The sequence below is a fragment of the Rhipicephalus microplus genome, chromosome 5, assembly GCF_043290135.1.
Source record: "Rhipicephalus microplus isolate Deutch F79 chromosome 5, USDA_Rmic, whole genome shotgun sequence".
Classification (NCBI taxonomy): domain Eukaryota; kingdom Metazoa; phylum Arthropoda; class Arachnida; order Ixodida; family Ixodidae; genus Rhipicephalus; species Rhipicephalus microplus.
Genome location: NC_134704.1, coordinates 31,626,208 through 31,648,227, shown reverse-complemented (window position 1 = coordinate 31,648,227; position 22,020 = coordinate 31,626,208). Strand labels below are relative to the sequence as shown.

At 49.7% G+C, this 22,020-nt stretch overlaps 1 protein-coding gene across 2 annotated transcripts in view; it reads left to right on the top strand.

Moving 5' to 3' along the window:
* LOC119174753 (plexin-B) overlaps positions 1-22,020 on the top strand; it is a 71,386-nt gene that overhangs the window by 5,785 nt on the left and 43,581 nt on the right. For both annotated transcript variants that reach the window (XM_075895160.1, XM_075895159.1), the window contains exons 4-5: positions 8,149-8,325; positions 14,646-14,774. In XM_075895160.1, coding sequence (XP_075751275.1) covers positions 8,149-8,325; positions 14,646-14,774 — 306 coding nt within the window. The remainder of the gene's footprint in view (positions 1-8,148; positions 8,326-14,645; positions 14,775-22,020) is intronic.

Sequence of the window (22,020 nt, the reverse complement as noted above, 5' to 3'; positions counted from 1 at the left end):
GGCTGAGGCGGCTGCATTTCCGATGGAGGCGGAAATGTTGTAGGCCCGTGTGCTCAGATTTGGGTGGACGTTAAAGAACCCCAGGTGGTCAAAATTTCCGGAGCCCTCCACTACGGCGTCTCTCATAATCATATCGTGGTTTTGGGACGTTAAACCCCACAAATCAATCAATCAATCAATTAGTTTTCCTCCAAGAGCAAACCATTACTACGATTTCAAGTATACGCTCTGATCAACTAAACAAAGCTCTAAAAAAGAAGATATATATATATATATATATATATATATATATATATATATATATATATATATATATATATATATATATATATATATTCACACAAACCACTCATCGCACGCGCAATCGTCACTTCTTTCCTGTTTGTATCTAGTCTTTTTACGGGCGTGCGTTGCCCACTGAAGCCATTGAGGAGAGCTCGTCCTTGCGTATCGATCGACGGAAGGCAAGTCGATTCCTCTCACGACGTCACAGATGTGACGTGGATGACAGGACGGAAGGTAAAAAAAAAAGAAAGATATCTAAATAGAGCCATTGTAGTGCGCGGCGCGTAAGCGAGGCGCGTGTGTCCGCAAGTGACAGTTTTCTCTGAGCGAGGCCCACTGGCGCGCGATCTCCCTCAATGCAGCGAGAGAGAAAAGTCTTCTTTCCGGAGCTTCGCGGCACGGAGAGCAGCATGTTTTCTGTTTCATAACAGAGCGCGCATCTACGTCTCGAAAAGAGAAAGAAAGATAGGAGTACTTCAACGTCGATTCGGCGATGAAATTTTAAAGCGAAAGAAAAGGCAAACTATGAAGAGGAGCTTTTCAGGGCGAGCCGACTGTGAAATCCCCCCCGACTCCCGCCAATGGGCCAATGTTGAAAACGGAGAATGAGAGTGGGGGCGAAAAAGGAGGGTTTGGCGTCCCAGAGCTAGCGTCTCTGCTGGAGGGGGGGGGGGGGGGGGTTTGAAACCCGCCGCCGCTCAGGCTGACTGGTGCAACAGCCTCGCAAGCTGCATGTATCGGGGGTGCGTTTGTGTCTTGTATAGGCCAAGCGCCTTTAATCCGCTTAGCAGCTCCTCAGCGTTTCGGCCTCTGCTGCTGCTGCTCGTGAAGCGTTGCTGGTGGCGGTGATGCTTGCCTCTGGCCGCGCGGAGCAGATTGAAATGTTTGCGCAGCGGCTTGCCCCGCGGCTTTCTTTGGATGCGGCTCTGTGCGGGTTTTGCTCCGCGTTACGCGTTTCGAGATATGCGGGCGCCAGCATTGCTTTCTCCACGTACGAGCGTCGGATATGTGCTGCGTGCGCGAAAACCGCCGGAGTCTCGGTTTTTTCTCTTCGTATCACCGCGTCTTCGATCGTATGACTCTGTAAGTAATGCGAGAACGGGTCTGTGTGAAGCCGCGTTCCGGGCACTGTATGTAGATACACATACACTTATGTGTGTACACGTTTTGATTTCATGCTTTCGGCTACGCTTCGCACTTCGATCGATGTAAGGAGTCGTTAATATTGACCCGCCTTTGCGGTTTGCTTATTAAGACAGTCGAGTGAGCGACGTAGCAGTTTCGTATCGGAAAAAAAAAAATCTGAAATCGCAGAACAGCGGCACATTGTTCAGAAACTGTAGACGCAATTTCTTGTTTTTTTATTGGTTTTAATTTTTTTTCGCGTGTCGGAGCCTTGGCCTGCGATATCTTACGAGTTGCCTGAGAGTGAGCGATAAACTATTTCCTCTGTGCATTTTGTACAGGCAAACTGTTTGCGATGTTTGAAAACATTCTTTTCTTAAGTGACGAAAATCATTCCAGTTACTTGAATGCATACAGTGCAGTTTAAAATAGCAATAGCTCGACAAAGAAAAGCACACGGGCTGCATTAGAGTCCTGTGTAGCAAAGTACACGTGTGCCAGCACATAGACGTGAAAGAAAGCAAAAGTTTCCAAATATGCGTTTAAGTGTAACCGCCGCGGGCATACCACAGTTTCGGGCACAGGCGAGGTTTCTTTAATCAAATTCAAATCATAAACCCACCGTGCGTAATAGTCTTAGGAACGGCAAAGCTTGAAGTACAGACCAGAGCAAGTAACATCTTCTTTCTCTATATATATATATATATGTAATTACAAGTCTCGGATGCATTACTGTATATAGTAGTACAATACTGTAGGAGGCGCTCGGACGACACTCTTCTCCTCAGCATCGCGGAGTTGTGCGGCGAAGCGTGCTTGGCGGAGGCCTCGCGCCAAATTAGCAACGCGGGCTCGGGAAGCGTGCTACCTCCGTCTCTCCGACGAAGTCGAATTTAAGTGAAAGATGGGAACAAAAAAAAAATTAGGCACGCGTTTAAAGAGTGCATGAAATTGAATGAACCCAGCTGCGGCGCACGGCTCCTTGTTCGCCAGCCATCAACGCGAGGTCCCCACGAATTAAACGAAAGTGGACTCAGTTTTCATTCGAAAGACGTTCCGACTTTCGTACTTGTCATGCCCACACGCACACAAGGCAATCCCACGCAGGTTTTTTTTTTTTTTTTTGCTTCGTTGAGAGGAGGCGGAAGTACGTTTTAGAGCAGCCGGGTATGAAAGTGACACGCTTGTCTCATTCTGTGAAGAAACGAAAAGGAGCGCCGTAGCCTTCGCGGGCGTTCGAGAAGAAATTTTCGAACGTATTCGTTCTTCAGTTTTCCTTCGAAAGACCCCCGTGGCAGTCAAGTTCCGTCGTTTTCTTGCGATCTTTTTTTTCTTTCTCCCTTTGCCGGAGGTGTTGTCGCTTATTGTTTTCGACAGCGGGAGGAGAGCGCGCTGCCGAGAGAGTTCATTGCATACCACCCCCACCCAACTCCGGTCGCTTCGAGCGAAATTCGCCGCCAGCTGCCCCTGACTTTTTGACTGCCCTCCCTCAAGCTCCCCCACCCCGACCCCGGGTTCTGACGCTGTTTCGAGACGTAAGCACTGAGGGAAAAACGCTAGACTCTGAAAGCACGGTTTCAGTCGTTGGGAACAGTCGCGTTTATTCCCTTTTTGTTTCTCGCACCACCAACTTAGCTACTTGGGACTTTTTTTTTCCCCCAGGCCCTCTCCTTTTGTCATCCACGCAGGAACTAAGGAAAGCTTGTTCAGCCATCTCCGTGGATGGAGCTAAGACGCTGAGAATTCCTTCTGCTGCACCCCCCCCCCCCTCTCTCAGGCCCCTTTTACTAGTAGATGGAGTGAAATCGGAGCGCTTGCCTTCCTTGCGCACAGCGATGGCTGGCGCGCCGTTCTCTCCGTAATGGGAAACACAAGACGTGTTCTTTCTGAGAACTGTCTTTTCCTTTCCCTCAACTCCCCCTTCATCGCTTTCACATTTGTCGTTGGCGTCTGTCGGCGTGCAGCGCTGGTTTTCGGTTTCTCGCAAAAAAGAAAAAAAAACTTTGCAAGAAACCTTCGCCAGTTTCGGAAGTTTAAATAAAATCATACTAAAGAGTGGGAGGGAGGGGGGGGGGGGGGTCGACTTTTTATTTTAACGAACGTTCGGCTTTGCTGCAGAACTGGCGAACATCGAAGAGCAGGCCGTGTAGCGCCGTTGCCTGCTGGCTTTGCTGGCTGATTTGCTCGATTGTTTATTTGGATTGGTTATGCTTCTCTGACGTCACGCCAAAGTGAAACGCAAACGCGATGTAAGGAGCTAGAACGCGCCTTTCGTCTTGACACTGTGTTGTACGTGTGATGCCGGCGTGAATCCTGCCACGGCCACAGTCACGTGACGAACACTGCCTCGAAAATTTGTGCTCTCCTAGCTTTACAGCTCTGCGCACTGTAGTTAGCGAAATGTTAGTCCTTGGCACAGCGCACGCGCATAATAAAACAAAGCATTTCTGCAGGACCCATAATTCTGCTTGGTACGCCATTCCTAAGCAATGCAAAACTTACAACAGACTGTCCAATCGGCATACAGCTGCAGTGCCCCTTCCTATCGGTAAAAGCTTCAATGGAAATTATAGAGATGCCGGTCTTGGAAAGAAACGGCAGGCTATACCTAACTGTGTGGCTGCTGTGTTGAGCGTGCGCAGCATTCATGCGGGCTTAATTTGAACTACTCATTTTTCAGTCAACATCCTCGCCAGTGGCCGCGAAGAACACTGAGGATTAATTCGCCTTCCGCATCCCCGATATCTCTCTCGCCGCGCCTTGTCTCAAAGCCTGCGCCTTTCAAGCCTGCGAAAAAAAAAAGACAAACGAGAACAAGACAGAGATGTTCAGACAGAAGGTGTCAGTCCGGGCATCTTGGGCCCTCACTTCGTTAAGGGTCACGTCGATATCCGATCCCGCGAAAACAATCTTCCTTCCGGTTAGCTCCTCGGCCACGCGTGTGATGCGTGTTGCGACCTCTGACGTCCGCTCTATACAATGCCGCATCCGTCGCATTGCGGAAATAACGAGGCTTGCGCCTTCATCAGGAGGTGTACGTGCTAGCTCTTTTTAACAGAAGAAAGAAAAAAATGGGAAAAAATTTCAGTGATGGTCGCTGTGGCGCCCATCGCCAACACAACCCCACCATTACAGACCGCGACGCGGCTGAGGATAAACGTGCGCGAACGTGAACTCGGGCGAGCATGCTCTCAAAAGAGAGCACGTGTGGGTGTTTCTGGCAATATAGGTATACCGAAAAAAAAAAGGTAGCAAGTAACAACAGCGAACTGCAGGAATTAATAACCAGTTCGTTGTTTTTGCTCCGCGGCCGAGTATGACGATGCTCCCGCGCTTATTAATGAGGCTCTTCGCCGCACTAGCGTGCGCGCCCATACGTGCCTATATAGACACACACACAAACACCCTAGGCTTCAGGGAGCTAAGCGTTTTTAATGTTCCCGCCGCCAGCTCTTCTCACTCGGAGCTTTCTTTCTTTGTTTTGTTTTGATGTGGCGGGCTGTCGTGCGAGCCAGTTTTGCTAACGTGTGATTAGCGCGGCGCAGCCTTAAAGAGCGGCGACCGTGCGAGCTACACCTCTGGCAACAATTACAACGGCAACAACAAACGCAACCACCCCTCGATGTGTGCGTGGATAGACGAGCGAGATGCGCATATGCTTTCTCGCTCATCTCTCTATATAACCCAGCAACACAGCGTCGTTTTTGGTGATGTAGACCCACACAACTCCCTAGATAGGGTAAGGGCTTTTGTTTACGCCGCGGCCGCCATCGCGCTCTGCGAATGCCACGTGACATACATTGCATTCTCACTTTATCTGCGTTAACGCCCTCATTCCCAATCATGCTCCTTATCGTTTCATCTTCCCCATGACGCTGCGCGGTTCTCTCATACGGGTCGCGGGAATAGAGAGCATTCCTAACCTCACAATCAATCTCCCCAGGAAGCGCACTTTTCCTTTACTTCAACACTGCGTCGTTTCCACGCGGCCGGTAATTGTGCACCACAGCAAGTTTGCTTCTGTAAACCGTGTTTCAGTACTCGCTGACGGCAGGAAAAGCGTGTCGGCTCTGCGTGCACTGTTTACAAACCGCGAGGAGAAAACGAAACGAAAGAGAAACGCACGTTCGCCTCGTATAGACAAGCTTTTTGGGGTTTTGGGTGTTGCGAATAAGGCGGCATCATTCGTTTCTTTTGATTCGCACATGTCCCCATTTTGTTTAGTCAAGCGCTTTTATAACGAGATTCGAAATTTTGAATTTCTGTTTGTTCGGACGTGTGTACATGCAGGAAATTCATCATGCCAACGAAATGGGGTAAAATTAAACCGTTAGGAACAGTGCAACGCAGGTACATCGCGCGAAAAATATCCCATCATACGTGTAAACAGAAAATGGTTATTTTTCATAACGTATTCCGGATACTGCGATGTAAATGTTACTTCGTTGCAGAGGACGCTCGCTGTTACGCGCTCATTGTAGCTGCGTCGTAACATATTTGCGCTTCGCATTTTCACCGCCTCACCGTCACGATAGAGGCGTATATTTATATAAGTAGACTCGTGTGAACACGAATTGTCCCTCTGTGGGGAGAAACCTCCCCGTTTTCCCGCTTAGTGTCGTTTATCGGGAACAGCATAAAGCTGTAACACCTTCATTGCCCTTCACATATATCCCGCCTGCATGCCCCGCGGCTCCCTTCTCTTTTCTTTTCTGACATCGAGTTCGTGACAGAGTACATGCCCTTCAGGCCGACCTCACCAGCTCTGCCACGCGGCCCCCTTTCGAAAGTCTCTTCTTACCTTGCACTGCCCTTTCCCTTCTGAGCCCGCTATCCCCCTTCCCCACGACCTCTCCAAGACACGCGGAGGGTAGTAAGATGGTTGCGACCACCTTTGCGTGCCCTCCTAAGTATCGTGCCTCTTCGATGATTTATCGAAATCCTCTCCTTCCTCCTTCATTTGCCATATATTCTTTTTCTTCTTCTCTTGTCCCGAAGCAGTGGCGAATTAATTGCTGGTCGCGAAGACGACAGGCACCGCGGGCAATTTTCATTCATGATGCCCCCCTCCCCCCCCCCCCCCTCCTCTTTGGCAGCCTGCTGCAGTATACACCGCTGACTCGTTGCGCAACTATACGAATGGCACGGGCTAGATTTATTTCGCTTCCAAAACCGACGTCTGCGCGCTGTCGGCGCATAATGTGCCGCTTTTTAACCTTGGTCATTTGTAGTGTAATACGATCGCGCTATGACGGTGTAGTTCGTAGTCATTACTTTGACTCCCTTCGACATTTGGGATTCAACACGAACTCCTGCAGCACCAAAGTTTTATCGAAGTGCTTTGTCATCTTTAGCAGTCCCTCGTGCCCTTTGTGGACGCCGGCCGCTTCGTGAATCACGAAGAGAGTCATAATCGCGTATAACGAATGACGACAAGGGTGTGGAATCGGCGTTCTAGTTAGGCGCGATCTCTAACTTGGTTTTTTTTTTTTCTTTTTCAATCGACGTTTTCGGGATGTATTATAAGTTAGCCTCGCCTCCTGGGAGAAACCATAACCTGTCGTGCTGGGCCGCGGCTATTGAAGCGTGCGTGCCTGAAATGTGTCTATTTCGTCGCGTTATTCTATTTTAATAACGCGTTCACGGACCTGCGTATTACTGAGCGCGGTCGGGACACGCCTACAATTACGGGCTGTCTTTCCTCGGGCGATGCGACTGTTTTGTTTACCGCGCACGTGCAAGCAAGCGCTGTCGAGTCAGGCTCCGCTCACTAGTGGCATGCGGTAACCATTACCTTAACGGCTGTTTCGCTTTTTCTTTAGCGATGCGACGCCACAACCTAGCGAATATTAACGCCTATGTAGCTATATACCTTCTGCAACTGCGAAGCTGGTATGAGGCAGGTTCGCACATCGAGATGACAGCGCCATTGAAGTGAGACGATCGCTAATATATATGTGTGCGTGTGCCCCCAGGGCTCAGGGGAGGGGTGGAGTGGGGGGACTTGTTGGAGACCTTGAAAAAACACCTATTTGTCATATTTTTTTCTCCTTAGTAACTCCCCCCCCCCCACCTCCATCCGAATTTCGGGGGAAGAGTGGGAGGACCTAGTTGTCCCCTCCCCCCTGTTACAGGCCTGATGTAGAGAAGGAAGGGAACACTTCTAGATATCTCGACTCGTGCACAAGCTATAGAGCAGGTGTCAAAAACTAACTTCAAAGAGTGGGCCGCAATCGCAAAATGTAGTCCCGCCAGTGCCCGGACAGCAGAGATATTGGCCGCGGATGGGGGTAATGGGGAGAGTTGGAACAAAATGTCACCTAACGAAGCCATTTGGAGGAACCCTTTTCCAATACGTTATACATGGGAAATTATTTCTGAAGGGGATTTGACGTTGTTTTTTTTTTTCCTCTTTAGAGTGAGGCATATCAAGTACATATAGACGCCGCCTAGCCATTAATTGGTCGTGTTTCACTTCTTACGGGCGTAAAAAGCTCGTAAACGGACCTAGGTACAGCACACCCTGTCAAACATTAAAATACGCGGTGTCTGAATAGTTTTGAAGGTTTATATACCAAATGAACTTGTATACATAAATTTAGCGCACAATCACAAGAGGAGTGTGTGTGTGTGTGTGTGTGTGTGTGTGTGTGTGTGTGTGTGTGTGTGTGTGTGTGTGTGTGTGTGTGTGTGTATAGTTTTCTGACTGGGTTTCTGTCCTGTCTCGGCCACTTGCAGCAGAGCGGCAACGTGCTGAGCTTCTGCAACGAGACGCTCAAGCTGAACGGCAGCTCTCCCATCTCGCGTGCCGCCAGCGCCGTGTTCGAGAACCTGACGCTGACGTCGGTCGCGGCTGCCGCCACGCCGCAGCACAGCGTGGCTTTCCTCGGCTCCGACAGAGGGCGCCTCAAGAAGGTGAGAACGCAATCTGTAATATGCATACAGTCAAGCCTCACTATAACGAACTTGTATCTTACACAAGTTCGTTATATTCAAAAATTGGTTATAAAGGCATTCTTAACAGTATTATAAACTATTATCTATTTACCTCGTTATAACCAGCATTTCGTTATATACGGGTTCGTTATATCGAGGTTTGAGTGTATGTAGTATACCTTTCCCCGTGCATGAATTCCTGCAGTTGAAAAACCACCGTATTGCATGAATGTCGCTTCGTATATAGTTCCAGAGATGAACGGTAAGGGCGCACTAAGAGAACTGTTGATTTATGGATGCATTTGGAAGAAACGTTTCGTCGGATCTTGGAATCATGCAAAGAAATCTCGCTTCATGAACTGCTGACGTTTAAGCACCGGTCTTGGTCTAAACTTCAATAGTCCATTAATGAAGTACGGATATTTTCGCTTGTGTGTCAATCCCTCCTTTATATGTTCTACAAATATCTCGAACTGCGTGACCGAAGATGTGTTGTTTGAAATTCATGACGAGGACAGTATAGTATGTTCAGCTTATCGAAACTAGCGTGGATATAACGCAAAGCTCAAGAATTGACACTGTGCTGAGTGATCCAGCTGATGCCCTCCGGAAGAAGCATCGTGCCTGTTCCCCAGTACTTGTCTGTCGCTTTGTTCTAACACACATGTCATACCAACGTGGCCAAGTTTACACCCTTCATAATTCACCTGAAAAAAATTATTCACCTAAACACTCGTGGGTGTTTCGTAAAAATAAAAACCATTCGCATTTGAGGAAAGAGAAGAAAACGGCAAAACACAAGTTTGTGTTCGGCTAAGACGGCACCATCACCTGGCGCCACAGTTTCCATAGCTTTGACGCGGTGTCAGTAATTAGCGCTGCTCTTCAGAAACGAAACATCCGTGGACTGCGAGAGCAACAGCTACATGCGATTCCACTCGCCTGCCTTTTTAACTTTATGTGCCCCATTTACTGCGATCTCTCCATCTCCCACTGATGAATCTTTTTGACATTTCACGGCAATGTGCGCCGACGCACTCGCTCGTCGGTCGATGATGCCAGCGGCAATTAGAAAACGGGAAGCCAGCGTATAAGTCATCGATTTGGTACGCCCGAGCGTTTCTCGCTCCCGCTTTCTCGCTTCTTCGACATCGACTAATTGAGCGTCGTCGGCGGGAATCATTTCGCACGCCGTCGTATGAACGTCGGTCGTTAGCGCCGCGACGACCGAAATTCCGAACCTCTTCATCCGCTGCGCGAGGAGGTGCGCTTCACGACCTCCCAATTTCCCGTCGCGCTCCACCGATTTCTTCCCGGAATCCAATATGGCGGCGCTAGTATGGAGGCACAGAGACGGAGAGGTCGACTTCGCCCGTAGTAATCCGTCACCTGTGGCCGCCAATTCGTTGCGCACACGTACCGTCCGTACCGCGGCAGCGAAGGAAGAGTGTCGCCATCCTCCTCTTCGTTCTATTTCGCGCTCGGCTCTTCAAAAGAAAGAAATATGGAATGGGAGAAGGCTTTGAGGGAAGGTAAGTGAGGGAGGGTCCCCACGTGCTGATTCGGATCGGGAAGCGTCCAGATCGTGGTTGGGCAGCTGGGGCCCTCTCTGCCCGCGCTTTCCCGATAAGCGCACTCGCCTGGCGCGGTAAATTGGATGTCGTCCCATTCCCAGAGACGCGCTTTCGTACACCTCGCCGAACCTTTCTTTCTTTTTCTTCCTTCTTCATTCCTTTTTTCAACACTTTTTATTTCTTTCCTTCCGAAACACCTTGTATTGGTCATTTTGTTCATCTTTTTTTTTTGCATCTTGCCGCGTCTTCTGTACGTACAAGCGCGTTCGATGTCCCTATAGCCGCTCTCGGAATGTGTGTACTGGACCCAGCCGGCGGCAGGCCCGGGCCACGCGTCCCGGCCAGGCGGCGTCTCGCGTGTTGCCCTCCGTGAAATGGCCCGTGAGGATCGGTCCTCCTCCTGGCGTCGGTGAACAACAACGGCAAAAGAAACGAGCCATTTCTTTTCTTTCGCGACGAACCTCCTTCGTCCCTCTCTACCCTGCTGCGTCCGGCGCGCGCAGCCTCTACCTTCCCTTCACTCCCCAAACGCACGACCCGCTCCTCTTTTTCCTTTTCCCAAACACGTTTCAGCCAGTTCCCGCCAAATGTGGCACAACATTTTTTCCTCACCTCCCCACTCTCGTCTCCCTCGGCGCTTTGTCTCGGCCGCTCTTTTTCAATCGCCCAGTGCGCCGCATTGTTTTGATCGCTCACGCAAGGCCGACACGTTTACCTTTTTTGTCTCATTTTTTTTCTTTTCTTCCCTAGCAATGGGCCCCGTCGCTAACGGCACAGGTCGTCTTGTCGTAGACCTGTCTCTGTTTCGATCCCCCATTTCTTCCTCCTTCTTTCTTTTCCCTCGCCGTACTTGTTCCCGGTCCGTCGCCTTCCGCGCTATCTGTCTCTATTTGTTTCCGGATGTCCCCTCGCTTCCCTTAATCGGCCGGTGCCACCACGCCGCTTCGTCCTTTCCTTGTCCGAAGGACGATAGCGATTTTCGGCCGAGGTGAGAATGGGCGCGAAATGGCCTGGCGAGGAGAGAAACAAAGCGGCGTGGGAGGGAGAGGGGAAGAAGCGTGGAACACGCGACGGGAAAACGGGAACGACGATGCGGGGGAAGGGTAGCTTGGGTTGATTAGAAGGAATATGGGGAGGGAGAGAGAAAGAGACGGCCGCAGCATGTTGGACTTCCAGGCGGTCGCTTTAACGATTTGTCCCGTGACGGCGGGGCCGAATGTCGACGATTAAACGAAGCCTGTAACACTCTCTCCGCCCGTCGTTTGCAGTTTGTGCAACACGAGCGTGGCACAGAACGCATTCGCGGCCATTTGCTACCGCTGGACGAAAGAGGCATCGCGATATATATATATATATATATATATATATATATATATATATATATATATATATATATATATATATATATATATAAGGGAGAGAAGTGTATACCTAAGGGCTCGTATTTCCGTGTTTTAACACGATATTAATGAGATATAACAGACAGTAATGCCAAGGAATGTACAGGGGAAGTTATTAGAACCAATGTAATGTAAATAAGAACAAAGAAGAAAGAAAAGTGGATGAAAAAATTACCAGCTGTGAGCAGGATATATATATATATATATATATATATATATATATATATATATATATATATATATATATATATATATATATATATATATATATATACGACGCGGGGATAACGACGTGGATAGCTGTTCGATTAGGATCGATGTGGACTAACCGGCGAACGGAGGGACGTGTTCCGTCCACTTGAGGTATCGACTCCTCCCGAATGCGGAGGAAATATAGGGAAGTACGCAGTTACGGAAGACAAAAAGGCGGGGGGGGGGGGGGGTCACGAACGCAAAGATGACCGATTTCAACGTGATTTCCTTCAGACTCTGTCGGGTTGTTTTGCCTCTTTGGAAGGAGTACATGTAGCAAGCTTGTGAATCAGCTTGCCTTCTTGAGTGAAGCACACGCATATAACGTATCCATGCGCGTTGTGTACCCTTTGCAGGACACGTTCGCAAGTGAACGTGCGAAATCGAAGAACTAATTAATGTGAATTAAGATGGAAGCAGCGCGTGGCACGCACGAATGGGAAAGGCGCACGGTGTGCGCACCGAGTACTTTGCACTGGCTGCTGGGAGAAGCAATTGCCCCACCGCGGTGGTCTAGTGGCTAAGGTACTCGGCTGCTGACCCGCAGGAGTCGCGGGCTCGAATCCCGGCTGCGGCGCCTGAATTTCTGTTGGAGGCGGAAATGTTTTAGGCCCGTGTGCGTAGGCCCGGGTGCGCGTTAAAGAACCCCAGGTGGTCGAAATTTCCGGAGCCCTCCACTATACGGCGTCTCTCATAATCATATGGTGGTTTTGAAACGTTAAACCCCACATATCGATCTTCAATGGGAGAAACAATTCAGTCGCCTGAATTCTGTCTCTACCAGCTGATTATAGAGACAGGTTTGCCTTGCAGAGTGACCTCTCGCCGCTTTATATCATTATTTTTTTTTCTTTCTCATCAAATTCAATTCCACGCAGTATTTATAAGAATGCTTCAATAATTTGACGCTTTATTTCCTAAACTTCGCGCGTTTACGCTGCAAATGCCTGACGACCGCTTCGAAATGGTCTTCATGCGTAATGCCCTCTCGCTGACATAGCAACACCAACAGCCCCGCGCTACTGCACTCTACGCATGGTGTCTCCCCCATCTCTGTATATGTCACAGGCGGCGGCTATCAATCCACATGTTCATACGCGTAGCATAGCTCCCGAGACGCAGCAGGCCATTTGGGGGCGCACTCGTAGGGGTGCCGATAAGCGCTCCTTCCCGATCTGTAAGGCAGCCCCCCCCCCCCCCCATCCCACCCCCTTCCTCCTTTTACGTTCCTGTCTTTGGCCTTGCGGTACAGCTGCGTGACGCGGCTGGCCAGATTGCGTCTAAGTGGGCGTTTCCTCCCCTTTTTTTTTCCTGTTTCTGGTCATCGTCAGCGAGCGGGCGGCTCCTTCTAGAACCGCGACCCGCTACGAGGCGCCCCCTGCAGGGTGTCGTCCTCCTGGCGCGTCCGGCCAAGTTTCCCCCGTTTTTCGCCTCTAGGAACGACGACAGTTATAGCGCGAGAACAAAACGACGATCACAGAGACAAGAAGGACACGAAAGACACTCAATTGTCTCTGTGTCGTCGCTTTGTTCTCGCGCTATAACTATCGTCAGGCCATACCAACTAGCCCAAGCTGCCACAGTTCTACGAACGACTTCTACGCACACAGTCGTGCAAACCTTTTAGCTCCCGAAGCGAGCCGTCTGCGAGGTCGCGAATGTCTCGCATCTCGGCTTTATTTAGAGAAAAGAAAACGCTCGCCCTCCTTAGATGAGAACCAAATCGAGAGGCAGACTGAATGTCGTTAAGCTTTCATGCGATCGCAGCGACGGCGCTGAAACGTTCTCTGCTCGGACGTTCGGCAGAACCGAGATGGCGACTCGTTGGTCCGTAGTCTGTGTTTGCCAAGAACTGACACGAGATGTCCTACTTTGTAGCACAATATCTCCAGTATTCAGTGCCTTCGACGTGTACAATGCTGAATCGTGTGGCACTGAGTAAAGCTTTGAGTATGCATACACGCACTTAGCTCCGAGACACACCGTAACAAGTGCGCACGACACGTAGGCGTTAAAGTACAGTCTCGTTCATAAAGCTTGTCGGCATTTAAAGACGTGTGCAAATAGTGTGTATATGCACGGTCGAGGAATCACTACGCTTGATCTGAATGTCTAGATATGAGAAGGCCGACTAGACATCAACTGGGGAACGCAACAGAACGATACTTAGATAAACTACGCTACTCATCAAAATATGAAAGCTTGGAAGTGATGTGCCAGCTTTTAGACTCTCCCCAGCGCACATAGGGAGTCATAAGCAATGAATGAAATGTTAGAGTGAACGAAATAGAACCTGCAAGAGCTCGCAGCCGGAATCTAAACAACCATGGGTCCTCCCAGTGCGCTCGTATATAGTACGCACACGTATGTGGTATATTTATATGCAAGAAAGTACGCATGCACCATGATATCTGACGTATTAGACTATATAAATTCACTGTGCTTAATGCGCTGTGCACGAGCGGTTGTTGCCATGGTACAGGGTTCAATGGCTTGTCAACGTTGCACGCTTACAGCTTTCCAGCCAGACAGCGATAACAGAAAGACAAAAAGGTTTAACCTGGTGTAGTTTTCGGTATGATACCCTTTACTTGGAAAGGGGAAAGGTGGTGTCAGATGATGAAAAAAGAGAGAACGTTATAATTGTAAATAGCCATTTTCATATATAAACTGTATTTCTGTATGATTATTGACAACTTCATGATAGAAGTTATAATCTAAGAGAATAGTAACCGAAGTCATACCGTACCAACGCCCGAATAAACAAATTAAAAAAAAAAGAATTAAGTGGTGACACTGACAGCTGAAACGTCATTACTGTAGCACCGTTCAACTACGCCGCACCAACATCGTCGGCTAACAGTTACAATTTGCAGGAACCGCAGCAACGCCCTCAGATCTTCTCGCGTTGAACACCGTGTAAGCCTGCCAAGGTTGTCTTCAACGCTGTATATTTACTCAGTATACGTTCTGTGACTTGACTTTTTCCCCACCTGCACTAACAACTCTGTGGCGGTGTACGCAAATTACTGAAGACGATGTTGCTTTTTTTTTTTTTTTGCGGACTTTCCAGATGTTCCTGACGAGTCAGGGCCGTGCCGAACAGTTCGAGGAGGTGACCATCGACGACGGAAACCCCATCTTGCCCGACATGGAAGTCGACAAGACGGGACACTTCCTCTACGTGGCCTCGCCTTACAAGGTCAGCCGATACCTGCCATCCCCCAACAGTTGTGGGGTTTAAAGTGTCGCAACGACGTTCTGTATACATGAGGCTTGCTATCATATAAATGCAAAATTCCACAGACTGATTTTCAGCACGTAAGTTTAACAAAACGGCTACATAGTTGTTCTTTTATTTGTCCTTTTCTTATCTGCTGCTGAGCGTGACGCTACCGCTATGTGACTGAATTCATATCGATGCAGAGTATAATAGAACAGAGTTAATGAATAATGAACGAACGTTCGACATCGGTACACGTTGAATAAACCTTGCCAAAATTTGCCTGAAATCTTCCACTATGGCATTCTTCATATATTGACTGCGTACGCCTTTGGGAAGCGAACACCCATGAGGATAATCAATACTACTGAAAACCGCACATTTCTTTTTATTTTACCTATTTATTTATTACATTGCGATGAAATCCTTGATTTTGTGACGCTTGCGGTCTTATACTTCCGTGAACTCTCCATTGCGACGAGTTATTTGAATACGCTGCTTTCGCTTCACCATTTGTTCTCCCTTCCTGTTTATGAATCGCGTGTCGGTATAAGTGGGCGTATATCTGCGCCGCTAGCGAGAGCCGGCGTCGCATTCGCCGGAGCAAATCTGAACGTATAAGACGTCGAGTTGACGGCAGTGATCGCACGTCGAGTTCCGAGAAGTAAAATTCACGAACAGCCGCGAAGAACGCGTAAAAGAGCGGGCCATACTGCAGGCGCGCCACATCTCGGCGGTTCCTTCCTCTCCGTCTTCGACGCCGTTGCCCTGCGTTTGACATCGCGCGGGGTTCGCGCTCGCTGATTCGAGTTTGGCGTGAGTTGAGCGATGCGGGGAAAAGTGCCCCCCTCCTCCTCCTCCTTCTCCTCCTCCCGCCACGCTCTCTCGTCGACACGAACGCACAAAAGCCGCCGACAGGAGGAGCTTTCTTGGCCCCGGGGTTGCGAGCGCCTGGAAGCAGATAGTTGCGTGCACCTGAGGCACGTTCCTTGACAGAAATAGACTCTCGTAGACTTGCAGAATGGAGTGGCGGAAATAGACTGTGAACGTCAGGTCCTCCGGTGCAGCTCCTGGAAAGCGATACTGCACAAGTGGGCATGCACAGGGTCTATCAAGTTTTATCGTGTTTTATCGAGTTTTGCTGGAGCCAGTAACGTTTGTCTCGCTCACACACTCACTGTCGCCTGTATACGTAGTGTTCGCCTCACTTGTGACGAACTGCCAACAGTGGGGAGAGTATGAAGTTGGGCATGTTGGCAATGCATAACTAATCACGTAGCGCAAAAAAAAAAAAATGTCCCATGTCAAACTTTTTTTTTTTTTTTTGCGCAATGTGACCAACAGTGAGGACTAATGGTCACGTTTCTGACCCGACATGAGCTTGAAGCCGAGGCCGGAAGAAATTTCACAATGTCTGCAAACATCATCGTACTTTGTGTGTGAACGGCAACTCACGTTTGTTGCCCAAGAGAAACTCCTTCGTGACTACAGTGAACTATAACTTCACTGCATAGCGTAGCTTCAGAAGCGCCGCACCTTTGGTGCGCCCAAATTTCACCAACTCTTCTTGCTTGCATCACCTTTCGTTGGCTGCAGGATGTTCCTATAACGTGTAGGCACCGCACCGACGTAATGTCGCACGAATAACGCCGTGGTCCTATAAGATCAAACAACTCGGCCTCGTCGTTCCCGCGAGGGGGTTTTCAACATCCAACAGCGGACGAGGTTCATACACTGCGCTGTATGGAACTTTCCTATAGACTCCGGCGAGAGCTTAGTGTTCCTCTCATTGACACCGCCGATCCGTCCCAGAGAACACGGCGGACGCGCGAACCGCGAGCGTTTCCGTTTGCGATCGACCGAGCGTCCCGACACCCCGTATCCTTCTTTTCCAGCGCTCGCGCTTGGCTGAGCAATACATAGGCATTCGGTCGGTTTCAAGTCGCGGCCGCCGACGCGGGGTTGTTGCCGCCGCTATATAGTGGCTATAGCGTCGCGTGTCACACGCTGCTGTCGCGTGCGTGTGCCGAGTGACTCACGCGCGCTCGAGTGTCGAGCGAACACGAGACTCTCATTGTCTCTCGCTTGTACGGGACCGGAAAACGTATCGTCTGTTTCCGAGAAGCAGACGACAACAGCGCTGGATATTTCGTTACACGCTGCAACTTTCGCGTGCAAGAAGACGCCGGAATGACACGAAGCGCGATTTTTTTTTTCGAGATTTTTTTTTTCGGACTCATGACGGGTTAGCGCCCTTTAGGGCACAGGGGAGTGGACCCTTGTGCCTCCCTCGGGACCTTGATTGACTTTGGTTTGGATGCAACAGTCGTCGCATCCATGCCCAGGGTGTCGCATCGGAGAGATGGAACAGCGTCAAGGAAGGAAAACAGGGGAGGCCCGGTCCCCGGGAGGTTTAGATGCTGATAGCTATAGTCAGTAAGGGCAGTCGTGCCCCATCTCGACTTGCGCAGCGCACTGTCGGTCTGAACGAAAGCAACGGCTCCCTCTATGTTACGTCACGGACTTCCGGGAATCTCCACAACCGTATAGAGTATACTTAGTCTAGGCTATATAAATAAATTACTCGCGAAAGCGAGAAGCCACGCGTATATGTCACCAGAAAGGTTCAGACGGTCGCGCGCGTTTTTCACTGCGTGCAACTGCCATGGGCCAGAAAGGCGCACCGCCGAGGGGTTTTGCGTTTTTCAGCAACCTCTTCAGTTGTTCGTGAAAATGTTCACGAATCTCCTCGTGAAACCATTCTGCATTTTCCGTGCAAAAACATAAACCCGTTTTGAGAAGTACGCATAGTGCTATTACTGAACAGGAATCGGAGATGAGAGCACGTTCAAACGCACAGGTGGTTATCTAAGTATTACAGCCTCCCCTTTCTCGTTTACATTTCCCCGTGGCGAGTGTATTGCTCTTACGTTTCCCTCTGTTTAAGCACTTAATTGATGAATATTCTTAACCGGTCAGAACCAATTCAATACTTTGTTGTCTTGTTTTGTGTAATTTTGGCGTACCCTTGCTTTCGTTGTAAGAGTTCGTATAACCATTTTTCATACATGCCTAGGAGCTGCGAACATGACGGAGAGAGACTTTTGTCACGCTTTGCTCTATTAGTTTCTTCATCTCTTGATGTTTCGCGAAATAGCTCACCGTTGACGTGCTATAAACGTATGCGCGGTTGCGATCGCGCGCCGCGGGGCACCCGAACCGCAGAATTTTTTTTTCTTTATTTGCAACCACCTCGAGTTTTCTTCGCACACGAACAACGGCTTATCTTTTCGCTCACAGTTAACGACGCCGAGACCGGAATTACGGTGGAACGAGCTCTCCAAACGCTATCGCGTCTGTAAATTGAATTTATAGCTAACTATAGATTATTTATTTATTTATTTATTTATTTATTTATTTATTTATTTATTTATTTATTTATTTATTTATTTATTTATTTAATACATACTGCGGACACTAAGTGGTCCAAGCAGGAAAGGCACATCACGCATACCACAGACGTAATGATGTACATCATACGAAAAACACACTTTGTTTTACACGCTACAATACACTTCGTTATGTAACATCATCACGCTTCGCTCTATACACTACAATAAACTTCAATATGCAAAGCAACAACACACCCGGTTCTACAACACTACGTTCCACAACACAAGTAGTAACTTACGCCAAACAACGCCAATAGATTATAGCTAACTAATGTTAATTAGTCGAAGGTGGTGCGTGATAGATTGGACCACGGCGGCGCATCTCGCCTCGCGCTTACAATCGTGTGTGCGTGTCGCGTCGTTCGCCGCCGGCGCTGGTCGAGGGACGACGGACGTGCCTCGTCTTGGTAAACCCGGCCTGGTTGGGTCGATGCCGCCGCGGCGCGGCCCCGTTTTGGCGTGCGTTGCCTCGCCGCTACGCAGCTCGTCTCGATTCCGAGCACCACCAAGCCCGACTCGTTTGCTTGCCGTCTTCAGCATTTTGACGGAGCGCGAAACGAAGCACGGACACGAGAACGCGCCTGCGGACACAGCACAGAGCTGTTCGGCAACGTGTTTATTTAAAGTACCCAACACTTTTTTTTTTTTCAGCGTGGTCGGTTAACGCTGCCCATCGGTATGCTCTTGAGAACGCGCGAATCAAACATAGCACATCGCGTGTATATGCATTTACCATTAGTTCTGAATGACGGCTAGAAACACCGTGAGCTTCCTTTCCTTTTTTTTTTTCAGGACCAGGCCTATAAAACATAATTGCCAGACAGACAATTGAGCACGCCGAAGCGCTCAGACAGCACGAAAAGACACCACTGCGAAAGCGAGCTCCTGACAAAGAAAAACACCGAATACGTCGCCGGTTACGCAAGGAAACCAACTACTTAGGCGACAGTGGTATCGATGGCTTGCCAATACGCAAACCACCCGGAGCATCGATTAGTTCAGCTTCCAACAGTCAGACGGGTGTATTCTTCATTTCAAGCATCAGTGACTGTGTTGTGAAACAGAGCTCTGCAACCGCACGCATGAACGTGGAGTGCGAGAAACCCGTCGCGCGGCAGTCGATTTATCAGACTAGTATCGCTGTGCGATGTCCTTGCGTGTCTTTCCGTGTTTCTTTGCGCGCTATACGTCATATTTAGAAGTGTGGCAGCTTGGGCTAGTTGGTATGGCATGACGATAGTTATAGCGCGAGAACAGAACGACGACACAGAGACAAGAAGGACAGTATATTTCGTGTCCTTCTTGTCTCTGTGTCGTCGTTTTGGTCTCGCGCTATAACTATCGTTATACGTCAAAGCTGTTCAAGTGATTCACCAACGAACCCACACTGCAACACCAATGTGGGCCGAACACCAACGGCACCGCGGCGGCATTCGCCCGCGGAATGCCCCGCTGCTTGCTCGGCTTCGCTCATTTCCGGAGCTGCGAGCTGGCACCTGAGGCCCCGGTGTCCACCTCGTCTCCCGTATATACCCGCCCGTTTCTCTTCGCAAACACACTCGATGAGACCGTTTCCAAGTGTTTTTCACTTCCGCCTCGTCTTCCTTTCTTTCATCCCGCCCTTTTTTTATCTTCTTTATCACCCTTTCCAGCAAGGGCAAACAAGATTTTCCTCGGTGCTCGCCCGGCTCGTCTTTCAAGGCAGGCTCGTCAAGCAAGTGTAGCGGTTTTGTAACGATATGCATCCAATCGGAGTACGAGGACAGAGCTGGATGAGAAGGAGACGTTCTGTGCGTTGTATCACATAGAGCTCGATAAAACGCGAATAGGGATTTTTAGTGCCGGGCGCTCCGAGCCGCTTGCGTGCACTATATGCACACTCCCACGTCCCTCTGTACTTCCTGCCGCACCAAAGAACAATACAAACGAATGCAAGAATTTTCGTACGTAAACCACTTTTGGACGCTCGGAACTCACTCTCCGATATTGGAGTTTTCGTTGTCGTTAACTCAGCTTCATTCGTTACACAATTAGCTCACTGGCGGCGTGCATATATACTCACTTGTGCGAAGTAGTTAGAGACGCTAATTAGTACATTTTCATTACTTTTTTAACGAGCCTCGTTCGAGTGAGAGGAAACCGTGGCGTACTAAATTTGTTGCAGCGAACAAGGAAGTGAGGCTCGCATTGACCTGGCAGGGATGATCAGTGGTTAAGCAATACTGCGAGCTTTTACACCTCATTTCGCGTAGGACATTGTTTTGTATGCAAACAATAAGTGAAGGCCAAATACTTATGAGCTTTGAAAAAAAAGAAAAAAAAAACGCTTGTCGGTTTCAGCGTCACAGACTCGTTCGTTCATAACCCTTGAATTTGCCGCCGAACCTACTAGCCTGTCCCACACCGCCCCCCTTAAATTTGCAATACTCGACGTATGTACACAGTAGTCCGCGGCGCAGTCGCCACTAAAGCGTCTAGCTGTCGTGAGCTTAATTCGCCGCCTCCTAAAGAAGCAGTCGCCGTGTTTTCGCCGAGAGGCGTGTCACTATACTTACCGATCCCGAACCGTGTACAGAATAAACAGGAAGTCGGGAGAACGAACGCGAGAGTTGGGGGGTGCAGGGTGGGGGGGAAACACCATCTGTATATACGCTCGCTGACTGCGCGGCGGGCAGTGGCCGTACAACTCCACGGCGACGTCTGACGGCCGTTATTATTCTGGCTGTACACAGCAGCGGCAGCGTCGCTCGGCGTTCGAACAAAAGGACCGTCAACGTCAAGCGCGGGCTTGCGGGGGGACAAGGCCTGTAATTTCGAGCGCGCCCACGTAATACGCCGTGAACCACCGCGCGCTCGCACGTCGGACGCCAGTTACGTTGGAGCGAGCAGAAGACGTCACCGAGAAGACGGCGCACCGAGTGCATCTAACATCTCCTCGGGTCGACCGTGCGTACAAGGACCTACTCCCCCCCCCCCCCCCCCCCCCCGGCCCTCTTATTCGGACAGCCTAGTGAGCATAATGAGCAGCGATCTTCAAGCCGGACTCCAGGGAAAGGAGACCGGAAAGATACGGTCGGCTCATCTCGAAATACGACCGTGGCCTTGGCGTGCGTGCGCTGACGGTCATCCATTCGGGGCTTAGCGGGTCGCTGGGCGGTGTGCTGAGACAACTGTTTCTCTTTTATTCGTGCATGTTGGCCACCCTCCCCCCCCCCCCCTTCTTGTACAGTTTTACTTTTTGGAGTTATCAACTTGCGCGTGTCCGGTCTTCGCTTGATCCATGTTAGGGCCCCGCCACACGACTTTGCTGCTCCCCGGCCTTGCGCTCTTCTTCTTCTTCCCGCCTGACTTTAGTTGCGTGCAGCGTTGAAAACGCCAAGCCGCGCGAAGTGACGCGTTAGATAACGCTTACCGTCGCCTTCTGTGGCTTCGTGATCAAGCACTGGTCGCCGATTAGCTTAGCTGCTGTGCCTGTACAGTTGCGCCTGGCGCTCTTGATGGTCGGTGGTAAGGCTTTGAACGTCGGTGGGCATGATAGTTCGAGTATCGCGCAGCACGAGCGGCGTATGTCTAAACTCTTCCGTGTTGGTTCGATCGCGCTTCTTCCCAGCCACCTTTTCCCGGTGCCGGGGAGACTTGGAAATGGCGCTTTTCGAATTCCGCTCGAAACGCGCCGATGTCGATGCTTGGGGTGCAGTGGTACTTTACGTACGCACGTCGCACGATTCATGAATACCCGAGTCATAGTGCATCTCCATTACAGAGTCGAGTGA